The 14,504-nt window shown below is 36.3% G+C and overlaps 1 protein-coding gene across 1 annotated transcript; it reads right to left on the bottom strand.

The window, feature by feature from the left end:
• Positions 1 to 10,274: 10,274 nt before the first annotated feature.
• Positions 10,275 to 13,729, bottom strand: LOC113047471 (tyrosine-protein kinase-like otk). Its single transcript, XM_026208857.1, has 5 exons — positions 13,644 to 13,729; positions 13,035 to 13,355; positions 12,575 to 12,889; positions 12,110 to 12,397; positions 10,275 to 12,028 (listed from the first exon to the last, which is right to left on the bottom strand). The coding sequence occupies exons 1-5, from the start codon at positions 13,678 to 13,680 to the stop codon at positions 11,868 to 11,870; spliced, it is 1,122 nt and encodes a 373-aa protein (XP_026064642.1). The 5' UTR covers positions 13,681 to 13,729; the 3' UTR covers positions 10,275 to 11,867.
• Between the last annotated feature and the right edge of the window lie 775 nt (positions 13,730 to 14,504).

Genomic DNA, 14,504 nt, shown 5'->3' with positions numbered 1-14,504 from the left:
AGGGAGAGCCGGAAGCAGGGGATACAGAAAAAGGTGAGTTTTACAATTTAGCTACAGTAATTTACAAGGCATATATGCTGTCATTGTTTATAGATGAAGAGTATAATGTAATCTCTCTATGACTATTGTTACCAACGTGTTGTATTAACATTTCGTATTGTCTTGACAGAGCCTACAGATAATGAAGAGACTGATCCGAGATCCCCTGCGGCTTCTCCTGTCTTCTTCACCCGCTGCTGCTGCACCCACAGCTGTGTGAAGGCAATACCACAAACAATATTTGAACATGTTATGTGCAGAAAACATCAATAAAGTATCCACTCATAGCTTTAACATTCACATGAAGGCAAAACGATTTGTGAATTATTCCCTTTACTGATAATCATTGTAGTTGTAAATGCAGACTCAATTATTTTGCAATGTGTACCACCAATCAACCATAAATACTTTTTAACTACTGTTCATTTACATGTTTATCTTCCTGATGTTTATATGACTGAAGTATAACTTTAATTATGTAAAATATGTTAAAGCAAGTTTCAAAACAATTTCACACCTGTATTTAAGCACTGGCTATGTATGTCACTCACACAGGCACAGATATTATTCTCCCAATATCTAGACAATTTTGTTATTTCAATTATCATCTGTCTTCTCATTGCACTGGGTGTTGTATTTTTGATTTCACAGGCCAACAGAGAAGGAGAGGCACCCGGCGGACCTCCTCCAGCCCCACCACCACTAACACCAACACCAACACTACCACCACAACCACCACAGTCTGCTGACGAGCACTTCCTCTTCAGCATTCTTCCTTTTCTGCAGAGCATGCTGCCTCATATAAAATAAACTATCAAATTTCAAATTTATAAATTGGCGATGGAAAACAGCACCGTTGAGCTAAATTTGGAATAATCGGACCCCCAAAGCCCACAGTAGGCTTTAAAAAAAAATGAGGTCCTTTTTTCTGTCTTTTTATGTAAATAGTTACATGGTTCTACATGTTGTATTTTTTTATGTTTATATTCAAATTATTTTTGAAATATGAGTAAATGCCTGGTGTGGTTCTAGTGCACAACAAAGCAAATGTTTTATCACATAAAAACTTGGTTTCAGTATATTACATTCATCTTGTATTGAATGCTATTTATTCCATATCTAAATCTTGATTATATGAAACATGTATTATAATGTAAAGACAACCAATATACTTTAGTGTGTCTGGACAATGTTGTGTGAGGAAAACAAAGAAATCACAGGACAGGTTAATTACTTTTGGAGGCTGGCTCCATTTATCATCAAAACAAAAATAAATGACATTATTTTACAGTAATAACCTGAACAAAGAAATGGCACAGACCTATAGAATGATTATACATCAAATGAGGAATGACCTTGTTCAGCTACGTTAACTTTGAACGTTTTTATCATTTTACCTGCTTTTAGCATTTTACATTATATACTAACGTGGAAAACCTACCATTTGAAAAATGTAATGACTCAGGGTCAAAAATTATTAAATGTGCATTGTTGTGGTGGAACCTTCATTTCAATCAAATGTCATGAAGTCTTTGGCAGAAAGCTGAATACGATTGATGATAGGCTGTCCGAATCAGTGGCGCCTGCACAATCATGTTCGAGAGGGAGTCCGAGATTTTTCTTTTTTCCTTTTTTTTCCATCCACACAGAGACACGTTTCTGTGAATACGCACAATTTTTTTTATCGAATAGGCGTTTCGTCCACACGGTTCCTGCGTTTTGGAAGAATGAAACCGATGTTTCTTTAAACCGTGTCCCAGAGTGGATAAATTTGAGAACGCCGCCTTTGCGTTTTCGTCTGGACGATGACGTCATCAGTCCACGTCTCGCCCCTAATCAGACACCTCTACGTCACGTAACAGCAACAAAAACATGAACACACACTGAACGATTGTCTTTTTATTAACTAACATTAACACAGATTAATAAATGTATTGTTCCATGTTCGTTTGTGTACCACGCGCAAGGTTTATGAGCATAGTACATGTCTTCTTCTCTGTTTTAAGTGTATCTCTGTGGCAGAATTACAGCGCCACATGCTGGTCTGGCATGTTATACTACATCGTTTTGTGGTTTCATTTGGACGCGGGTATTTCTTGAGACGAGAAACTGCTTTGTTTACAGTGGCAAACGAGGAAATGCTGTATCGCTGGTGTTCCATAAGTGAGAGTGAAATTATGTTCTAATTCAACCGGTTTGCTGATTTGTTTTTTTGCAGATATTATATGTAGGATATTTTCACAAGAGTAAAGTTAGACCGTTCATTTTTTGCTTTAAATTTCAAAATTATACAATTCAATTTCGATTTAAAAATGCTTATACTGCATGTATGCAGCATCTTTCTTTGGATTGTGATTAAAATACAGTTGCTGCCTACAATTTAAAATGTAAAGACCACAGACAAATTCTTAGTTTGGTCAAATGAAGAGATTAAATATAAATATAATGATTAAAACTGACCATAATTTTAATTAGTTTTGCCAAAAATGTATTCTGTATAATAAATTAATAAAAGAGCAAATAGTATAACACAGAATTAAGTATGACTATAAATAAAGTTAACCAAAAGCAAGACTTTTGATTAAATAATATTTAAAATCAAAAGTATTATTTTTTTAAATGATCAAGCAAAAAACAAATTTTGTTACTTAATTCTGAAATAATGTAAACTACTGGTTAATAAAATTAAAGTTTTTATAACATTCCGTATAAATAAAATAAATTATTTTAATCAGTTTGTGTGCTATATTAGACAGTTTTGAATAAAAAACATTCTGTTGAAGTAATTTCCGTATTTTTCGGACTATAAGTCGCACCTGAGTATAAGTCGCATCTGTCCAAAACTACATCATGACAAAAAACAAGTCGCATTTATTTAGAACCAAGAACCAAGAGAAAATGTTACCGTCTACAGCCGCGAGAGGGCGCTCTATACTGCTCAGTTGTAGAATACAGAAGCACTGAGCAGCATAGAGCGCCCTCTGGCGGCTGGAGACGGTAATGTTTTCTCTTGGTTCATTTCTCTCAGTTCATGTCGAATTACTTTTGATAAAGAAGTCGCACCTGACTATAAGTCGCAGGACCAGCCAAACTATGAAAAAAAGTGTGACTTATAGTCCAGAAAATACGGTAGTTTAATTTAAAAACTGATTCAGCCTCATACACTGTTAATTACAATAACTAGCTCAAAGAACAATTGCTAAAAACAGAACAAAGACTTGAGACTTGACTTAGACTCACACTCAAAAAACTTGAGACTTGTGAACATGTCTGCTAAAAGTGAAAGTTTATCACCTCATTGCTGAAAAATATAATTTAGCTTTTAGTATCTAAGCAGTTGTATTTATAAAATTCACGTATCAGGGGTCGTAAATAAAAACTGCAGGATCAGCATCAGGGTCGAAATCCACCACTTCTTCCAGTGGGCTACTGGCCACTCAAAAATATTTTTACATCAGAGCAGGTGGAGCAGCTTGTTGATTAGTTGTCTTGTGTGGCTGAAATATGTTATGTGCTGAGTCCCAATTACATAGGCTGGCTAAGCTAGGATAAGTAAGGAAAAAAGATTAAGGTAAGAATTATTGCTCTGGTATTACATTTAAATGCCTGTTTCTGTTATAAACGATTGGTCGGTTTGTTGGAATGCTTAGAATGAATGAATGATAGGCCTACTGTACTCAAGACACATAGACATGCACATAAATACATACATAGGCAACATACATGCATACATACATACATACAGTACAACATTCAGACTCCAACCTCTCCACTATGGGCAAGACCAAAGAGCTGTCCAAGGACACCAGGGACAAAATTGTATAACTGCATAAGGCTGGGATGGACTACAGGACAATAGGCAAACAGCTTGGTTAGAAGGCAACAACTGTAGTATGTACTATCATGTGTCCTTGATAATAGCCTCAAATTAGACAAATAAATTAATACAATAGTTAGTACCAACTTTTATCATCTTTGTCAGTTAGTCAAAGCTATTCACACTTTTATTTCTACACGACTTGACTATTGTAACTCTTTGTATGTCGGGTAACCTCTCTCTTCCATTTCGCATCTTCAAATGGTCCAAAATACTGCTGCCCGCCTACTCACGGGTAGCCACAAACGAGACCATATCACACCAATTTTATGTAAATTGCGCTGGCTACCAGTCTGGTATCGAATTGATTTCCAAATTTTGCTCTTTGTCTACAAAGCTCTTAATAACTTAGCCCTTAAGTATTTCTCTTATTTACTCACCATTTACAATCCATCTAGGTCACTCAGATTCCAAGAAGTCCATCTTCTGCAAATACCACGATCCCGCCTGCAACCTAGCAAGACCGAGCCTTCGCAGTAGCTGGTCCTAAGCTATGCTACAACCTGCAACTAAAGAACTGCCTCAATGTTATCTGAATTCAAATCCAGGTTAAAAACATCTTTTTTCTAATGCTTTTAATTCTCAGTAATGTGTAACTGTTTGAATTGTTTACTTGCTTTTACCTTAATATATTTTATTTTTTCAATTTTGTACAGCCCTTTGGCCAACAAAGGTTGAATTTAAATGTTCTTTAGAAATAAAATTGAATTGAATTGAATTTAACTGTTGGCGCAATTTTTAGAAAATGGAAGAAATTCAAGACGACTGTCAATCTCCCTTGGACTGGGTCATGTGTCAGATGAGACCAAAATCAACAACCTCCTTCCCTCAGTAAGAACATTGAAGAAGGGTCATAGCTGGTTCCTCCAGCAAGTCAATGACCCCAAACACACAGCCAGGACAACTAAGAAGTGGCTCTGTAAGAAGCATTTCAAGGTCCTGGAGTGGCCTAGCCAGTCTTCGGACCTGAAGCCAATAGAAAATCTATGGAGGGAGTTGAAACTCTGTGTTGCCCATGATAGCCCCAAAACCTGAAAGATCTGGAGAAGACCTGGGCCAAAATCCCTGCTGCAGTGTGTGCAAACCTGGTCAAGAACTACAGTAAATGTCTGATCTCTGTAATTGTAAAAAAAAGTTTCTGTACCTAATATTAAGTTATATTTTTCTGTTGTATAAAATACTTATTTCATGCAATAAAATGGAAATTCATATTAAAAGATCATATAGGGTTTTTATTTAACTTTTTTTTATTATTCTGTGTTTCACAGCTGATGTGTACCTACGATGAAAATGACAGATCTCTCCAATCTTTGTAAGTGGGAAAACTTGAAAAATCGCCAGTGTATCAAATACTTATTTGGATACACTGTACATTCATTCAAACTTTTGCATACAAAAGAGACATGTAAATGTGTGGTGCTGGGTGGCCTCCAGGAGTCAGTGTTGGGAACCCGTTTTATACTTTATCAGCCCAAGCAGCAAATATAGCCTAGGATAAATATGCAAGGTAATGTACATCACTGTGTTTGAATGTACTGTCCATATATAATTCTAGACGTTTTCTGAAACCACAGAAGAAATATTTTCTTGGTCTTGTCACAAAACACTTTCTGAACCACTTAGAAATGTAGTCCTGTGTTTCCTAACTCTGTTCCTGGAGGCACAACAACAGTCAATGTTTTTGATGTCTCCTTCATCTGACAGTTTTATGTCTTGGAGTATACTGAACGGGTGACTAGTTTATTGAGATGTGATTATGAAGGGCAGGAAAATGTTTAGTGTTTGGTGTCCCTCAAAGAGCAGGGTTGGGAAACATTTGTTTTGACTTTTTATGTGTTAAAATACAATACCTTGAAATGTGTACAAATAAGTATGACAATCGTTATTTAAGGGAGTGCAATGTGAGTTTACTGTATGTACTATATGTACATTTGTCTCATCTTACATCAAGTAGGCTGCCGTTAGTGTGTAGGCCTACTGAAGGTTTGGTGTCAAATGTTTGTTTAAGTTGTCTCTATTAAGTATTTGTATGTCTGTTAATGAACCTTGAACCACAAGGGCTAGAAACAAAATTATTTGTCCAAGAGCATAGTCAATATGTGTGAATAGAAAAATAAAATACAAACAGTAGTTAAGCTGTGATTCCTGATTAAATCTATGTTTTGGACAGAGCGACTACCCAAAGCTGGATGCTCAGCATTCTTGCACTGTTGGCATTCAAATTTAGTGGCAAGTTTCCCCCTTGTGATGTGGTTCTGGAAATGTTTCATTACTGCAGCAATGTCTGTTGGAAACCATATTTGTTGATGCATCATCCTTTTCGGCAGAATTTTCAAAAATCACTACAAAAGAGGAAAACAGGTTTCTGAACACCATGATGGCCGAAACTCTTCTTCTCCCAACCAGCCAAATTCTTACCAACCTGACTCTACTGATTTGAAGTTTGTATGTTTATGTGCTTTTATCTGTTTGTGTCTGTGTATGTATTTCATCTACACCACTGTCGTCACTTAGCTTAGAATCAGTAAAGTCTAACTTATCTTTATAAAAATGAACGTTTTGAGTATCAAGTAAGTTTTACATTGCAAATGTTGTTTTTGATGTAATTTCCACCCAACTGAAATGTGAAAACATTTTGTTCAAACTTTGTTAGCCCAGCAGCAATATAGCGCAGCTTCGTCCCACATCGTTGGTTAAACGGTATTATTTTTGCTAGAGTTGCTTTGCAAAGTTCCCCATAGATTTGTTGATGGCATCCATTCCAAGTTCTCAGAGGCTAAATCAGCAACCTTCTCAAGATGCTTGTGAAGACATTGTACATCTTCGGTGAAAGGGAGGGTGGATGGCTTGTTAAAGCCCCCTCATGCAAGGTGGTCAAGGCTGTGTGAGAAACAAGTTCAGACCACTTTGCATCATATAGCTGTTTGAATGCCTGAGTTCGTTTTCATTTAGCTGACGCTTTTATCCAAAGCAACTTACAATTGCTATAAATGTCAGAGGTTGCATACCTATGGAGCAGCTAGGGGTAAAGTGTCTTGCTCAGGGACACATTGGTGTTTCATAGTGGATTCGAACCCGGGTCTCTCACACCAAAGGGATGTGTCTTATCCGCTGCGACATCAACACTTCATCTTCTCACGTCATTAGAGCTCTGCTATGTGTAATGTCACATCTCTGTCACATATCTTATTTAGTGAGTGGCCCCACTAAAAATTTGTAGACATCACTATGAGTTTATACTTTTTGTTGTTGTAGAGGGCTTACATATTAACAGTAGGGATTATTCTGTACTACTTTTATGTCACTAAATAGTACCAGTGAAACAGGAAAAACATCTTGGACTTTAAATTTGTGTTTAGTATTTTTAGCATAATCTGAAACATGCTGCTTTTCACCTTCTCAACCAATTGTTACTGTCACTAAACATGTGATATGGCTATCAGACTTTTATATACAGGAGGTGAAACCTCTACAGACACCCACAGCAACACTAATAACTAACAGCAGGTCAGACTGATAGGACTCATGGGCTATGGTCAGCAAAAGGCACACAAGATTTTAGTATGAAAAATACCGTAGTAGACTTCTGTATTTACTATAGCAAACTGTAGTAATATTCCTGGATACAATAGTGTTTTTTAACCTCACCATAGTAAACATTTAAGAAAACTATGATTTATCAGTTAACTAATACTATCGAAAACTGTAGTATGCATTAAAACAGAGGAATGATGAGTAACATACTGCAGCAAACTATAATTTACTACATCTAATAGTACAGTATACTACAGTATTTTCCCATGTGGCCTTTCATATACTAATCTCATTACCGCAACATTACACTGCCCAAAAATTCTGCTAAATAAACATGTTCTCAATCTAACATCATGAGTTTGCCATTTGCCATTAAATTTTAAAGCCAAAACATACAAATGAAGATAAGCAATAACCAAACATCTTGTATTATGTCTGACTAGTAATTGTCAATTCCTTTTGTCTTGTGAGGAAAAGCTATATATGAGATGACAAATGTGGAAAAAAAAACTAGTCTGATTAACTGCTAAGGGTGTAACGGTACACAAACATGACGGTTCACTACGCATCTTGGTTTTGACGTTATGGTTCAGTAAGGTTTTGGTACAGTACAAAAAAATACTAAACACACATACATACACACACACACACACACATATATATCTATTCATTATAATTACTGATTTTATTATTTTATTTTAGAGGTGTCTGTATCGGGATGTATCAATATTGGTGATATTTGCTTTGAAAGAACTGGTGTCGGATATAAAAAAAAAAAAAAAGTGGTATCACCCATAACTTTTGCAAAGAGCTTCATATCAACACATTGCATCTGAAGCTCAGTGAAGCTGTCTACATTGCGAAAGTGGCCTTTTTTATTTATTATTTTTTAACATTTTGTAGTGCTAGCATGGCATCTTTGCAATATTATAGTCTTTTCAACCTCTTAGGCATAATAGCTAAGTGTTACTCTGAGTACATTTAACACCTCAAATCTGCAAAGAAAGGCGAGAGTTATGGTCAAGGCACATCTAGAATCACTCTACATAAATGTCTCAACAGATGAAAAAGCTGATCCTGCTGAAAGTGCATCAACTTCCTGAACAGTTTGCTGAGTGTGGTGATCATGTTGCTGATTTTAGTGAAAGTGACAGAGCTGGGACTGGTGAACTCAGTAAACTGGAAACTGAATGCAAAACAGAAGCTTGTTCTTGGACAGTGGGTGACTGTGGTAATGGGATTGAGAGCAATGAAGATATTGAGTACTAGCTTGATGAACTGGGTCGTGGCGTATGGTATCACTGTATTGACTGCCTTGTTGTTAGTATTAAGGTATCACCATCCATCCCTGTCTAAAGAAACCAAAAAAACTCCTCCATACAAACAGAAATGTCATTATAAAGGAAGTTGCAGGTGGTGCATACATTTACTTTAGAATTATATACTCTGTCCAGGTGTCCAGTTATGGCCAGTTTTGAGGTTAGTCCAAGGGTTTTCAATCGAGAAAAAATAGATTGTCTTGATTGCCTTGTTGGGTGAAAGCTCAAACTTTTTTCAGAGGTCATATTTTGAGAAATGAATTTGAATTTTTAAAAAGTTATTAAATTGGTGTTTATTGACTAATTTCTTAAACCTTATGTTCAAAGTCTTCCTTATTTTGTGCAGGACTATTTGTGGATATGTTTTTATTTTATTTTATAGAAACGTGTGCTGCCACAAGGAGTCCAGAGTGAGTGACAGAATAAAAGAAGCCTGATGTGATATTAGATTGCAATCACTGCAAAGGCAGAGTTGACAACCTTGACAAGGTATTTACAAATTAAATATTTTTATGTATTATTTACTCATTTCTATTCAAAGTTGGTGATAGAGTGAGAAATTCAGTTGTCATGAATTTCTTTTGCCAGCAGATATACAAATTTGTTTGTGTGTGTGTAATATTTGATGGTTGCAAAGCTATGGTTGCAAGTAGAAAACACCTCATGGTCAATTGTTGTCTTCTCCTACTGCATTTGATGTGTCTGCAATAAATGCCTATGTGGTGTGGAAAGACTTGAATCCATCATGGGAGACAGAAAATAATTTCCAAAGAAGGTTTTTTCTTGAGCAGCCGGGGAAAGCTCTGGTGTGCCCTCACAAGGAGAGATGACAATACCTCGGTCACACTACTGAAGACAACACAAGATTACTCTGAAGCTCCAGACCCTTCTCCACAGAACCTCAACCCTCAAAAAAGAAAAGACATCTGGTCCATCATGTCTACAGACCAAGGACCCTTATCGAAAAGCATTGCATAAAATGCAAAAGAGCTACTTTCATTGCTTAAACCATCTACTTGTACCAGACATGCAAAGACTATAATATACGACACTCTTACTGATATTATTTGTTGTTATTTGTTTCTTAACATTCTCAACTGTGCTTTTTGGACTTCTGGGCTATATGTTTCACATAAATGTTTATAGGTTGTTAATGCTTTTATGTTGAGAACTGAGTGTTACACAGTACACACAATCTTATTGTCAAAAATTATAGTTTTCAAATGTTCATGTTTTTTCTCTTGATAATTTCTCCATATTACTGTTTTACATATTTTTTTATTAATTTATTCAAAAAGTTTATTTTTTTTAACATTTCATTAAAATAATATATAACTACAATCTGACTAAGTCTTGTCTTTTAGGTGTCTTCTGTGGCATATTTCTGAGGCACTCTGTAAAAACAAAGAAAAGACCAAAAAATTTGAAAGAACATTTATTTTAATGTTTCCATATGGCATTTTGTAAAATAAATAAATAATAATGAAAAATGTATATCTGAAAGGATATTTATTTTAATGTTTACATATTTTTTAATTTTAAACTCAATAAATGTTGGGGTCAAATCGCACATGGAACCTGCTGGCCTACAGATACACAGTCTAATACAGGGTTATAAAGAGCTATATAAAAATACACACAAAAAAAGTTTCCAGTAGGCGGAGATAACAGTGTAGGCACCGACATCACAAGCCAAAAACTCCAGTTTTGTTGTCTACATGATAACATTGCAACCGAGTTTTTGAAAATCTTGACTCTGGCAGGCGTTTTAAAAAATGTGCAGTTTCAGTGACCTTGTGTGGCATTTGCATGTGGACGAACCGTTGAAGAAAAAGACGTGAATGAAAGATAATTTCTGCTCTGATCTGTCACATCAGTTGATCCGTGATATGTAGGCCTGTTCGGCACGCACATGATCCGCAGATTAATTTGTCAATTTACACGTTCAAGAAAAGAAACACATAGAAAAAGCTGCTATTTAAAAAAAAACTGCATTCTTATGGATAGGGCTTAAGTTTCAAAACAATTTCCTACCTTATTACATGATATCAAAGCATTCAATAAAGCATAATCAAGATTAACTTACAGAGGTTGCCAACATTTGCTAAACTGTGGACTAGTTTTGACTCTTGCTGCTGATTTAATTGATAATGCGATGTTTGCTGAAGGAAAAAGATGTGACCAGATGTGGGACTATAATGAACCAGTCATAACTTGCTGGAAAATAAATTACTGGTTAATATGGCCAGAGCTCAATTAGTCTTGCATGCCATATGACAGACAGGCAAAGCAACCAGTCACGTTTTGTTTTGCACCGCTTTGTGTTTAGGAGCATAGAAATGTTGCCACAATAACAAGCAGTTCCGGTAAATTGAATCTGGCAATTTACCAGGATGAGAAGTTGTAACATTACCAGGAAATTGCTGGAATTGTGATGTGTGTAAACGAAGATTGAAATTTATCGGTATAAGAACGTTCATGTTCAGACCGTGCTGACGTGAAACGTCTACTCCGGGCCAATCCAAATTAAAACTTAAGTGGCTCTTGGCCAATCATAACATTCTGATGCAGATGATGCATTTATTCAATGCTGTGTAGATTTTTGGTATGAATTCATCAAATATGATGTTACTGGACCAAAAAAAGGTAATTTGAAATCGATGCGTGAATGGTGCTTTACCAGAAAAAATATGTTGTTGCCTGTGTGAACAGCACATTTTTAAAAATTTTCCGGTTAAGTCATCCCAATAATTTTACAGCAATTTGCTGGTATTACTGTGTGAAAGAAGCGATTGTCACAGTTGTAACTTAAACAGATTTCTTCCTCTGAGAGGGGGAATCATAGATCACACCATCTATGACTCCAGGCAGATTGTTAAAGAACATGACACATATCTCCCAGAAATCTCCATAACACCCTGGTTAACTGTTACCAATTGCCCTAACCCCCACCCTGATCTCTGTATTTTGTTCTCAATTCATCTTCTAGGGTGAAAATGAACTGCTGATAAATCAACATTGATACGAGCAGATAGATAAACAAAGCCTTTGAAAATGAATGATCATTTATAAATGATAAAAAGGCATAACCATATCATTTAGATTGCTGAAATGGAAGGATGTGCTCGATTCTGTTCAGCTCTTCTGGATCTGATGTCATAATACAGAACAACCACAGCAGCCGCAGCAGCCACGCCCATTAGAGCAGTGACGACCAATCGGATCACAGCTTGAACAGTCTCACAGCCGTGGCCTGAGTCTGAGGAGTAAAAACATGAAATACATGCTAAATACACAGTAAAATCACTGGTGACATCAACTAATACCAGCGCTACCGTACCTGAACATGTGTGACAGTGTTCACTGATGTCCAGATGTTGAGTTTGCTCAGAGAATGAATTGTTCAGCACACATCTGTAGGTGTTTTGATCCTGATACTCCATCTCCAGAGGCAGAGAGAGACTGCTGAGGTCAGACACACTGATGCTGGACAATAAATGGTTTTCTTTGTACCAAGAGAGAGTCCCCTGACCCCCATTCACCGCTGAGCACAGCAGCATACATTTGGATGCTGATGACGATGATGAAGGAGGACAGTAGCTGAAGATGACAGGAACAGGCAGAGGAGCTAGAAAACATGAGCAAATAAAGCTAGGATGAATGAAGATATAGATGTAGATGAGGGAGAACCATTCAGAAAGACTTAAATAGAATCTGATTTAGAAAGTTACCAGTAAATGTAAACCTGGGAATCGATAACACATTTTCATTTTAGGGATCTATGTACAAGGTATAACCAACCCACCATAGACACTCAGAGTAAAAACCTTCCTCGTACGGTTGCTCTGTAGTTGATAAAATCCTGAGTGTTCAAGTCTGGCGTTTTTGAAGCTCAAAGATCCAGTTTTCTCATCGACCTGCAGTCCGTCTCTGAATCGCCCTTCAAGAACATCATCATATATAGTGATGCCGTTGGCCGTATCCACGATTTCAGCTATTAAATAGTTCCCAAACCTCCACTGAATCAGATCATTGTTCATTTCAGTATCAGTCTGTAGAGTGACAGAGTTTCCCTCCATCACTGGAACTGACTTCATCTCATCCCCATCGTCAACCGCGCCTGCAGAACAAACAGAAACCGTGTTTATCACAGATGAAGACTTTCAAATACCTTCATGATGGTAGTATTGAGTTCACTAAAGTAAAGAATAATATCCCAAACTACCACATGGACACAACACAGATGAAACTGATATTTAACTCACCATAGACAGTGAGAATGAAGAACTTCTTCATAAGTTTGATCTTTAGTTCATAACGCCCTGCATGTTCAATTCTGGTGTCTGTGATGGTCAGACATCCAGTTTGACGGTCCACCTTCATTCTGTCTCTGAATCGTCCATCATAATCATAATTTACAGTCATGCTGCTGTCCACCACATTGATTTCAGCTATTAAAATGTTTTCCGGTCCGAACCTCCACTGGATCACATCATTATTTCTCATTTCTCTATCAGTGTGTAAAGTGACAGATTCTCCCTCCTTCACTGACACTGACTTCAGCCCGTATGTATCGCCAAACGCACCTGAAGAACAAACAGAAACAGAATAAGAGCTACTAATGACCACTAGTGTAAATAGTTTGAGAATTACATTTGAAATCTTTAAAATACATTTTATGGTGATTTTCAATAAAACACTTCATTTAATTTGAGCTCCAAACATCATTAACAGAAAACACTTACTTCAGATGACATATTGTATCTAATGAAAACTAGTGCTCCTAGTATTTGAGCTTCAATATTATTACATAAAAGACATTTAGGGGGAAGAAATTCCCTAAATCTGTTGCAGAACAAATATTTAAAACTCACCAACCAGACACCACAAGAACACACAAAACCAAACCATGTTAATTTTTCAACAGTTTCAGTCAAATATGAATATGAAACTCTTCGAAACAGCTTTAGTAATAAAATGCGAGATGTGTTAAGACGTGTGGCTTTTTATCTTTTTATGCCCCATATCATAAGATCTAAATGTTAGCACATTGAGTTCCTGCAAGGACACAACTTCCTTTATATCAGTAGTTCTTAATGTGCCCCACAGCTCTGCAAATTTAGCAGTTATTCCTCATCTAATACATCTATAGAAAAGACTGCATGAAATTAACAGAGTCGTTTAGAGAAAAGAAATATGGCAAATGTGCGGACAGGAATCGAGAACCAAGATAAAAACTATATAGAGTAAAAAACTATTTTCTGATTCGGCTTGTCACTGACATATTATTTTTAAAAAGAATTTTAAAGATTTTCTCCTAGTTTCTTAACGTGGTCTGTAGTTTAAAGATTTATTATTGTGCACCTATAGCACACATCCCTGTCAATAAAATATAGCATGTCACAGGAAAATTATGTTTAATGTTAATGCAATTTTGTAACTATGTTGTTTGTAAAATTATATAATTCCAGTGTTTAGCTCCTTTAATGCAAGTGGAATATTTAATGTAAATGTGTATATCCAAGATCACAATATGTGCATGGAAAGTTGCGTATGCATATATTATGCCCATGCACACTCAACATTTATAAAGTTAGTCATTGTAATGGTGATTTCTGGGAGGAGTCGGGGTGGAGATGCACGTACACACATCTTCCTCTGAATGGGATTTATAAAGGGATTTTTGTGCAGGTTCTGGCGCAGGGTTTTATAAATCGGAAAACTTTTGTGCATAC

This window comes from Carassius auratus, chromosome 28 (assembly GCF_003368295.1).
Source record: "Carassius auratus strain Wakin chromosome 28, ASM336829v1, whole genome shotgun sequence".
In the NCBI taxonomy this organism is placed as follows: domain Eukaryota; kingdom Metazoa; phylum Chordata; class Actinopteri; order Cypriniformes; family Cyprinidae; genus Carassius; species Carassius auratus.
The sequence above is the reverse complement of the archived record's forward strand: the minus strand, read 5'-3'. Positions and strand labels throughout refer to the sequence as shown.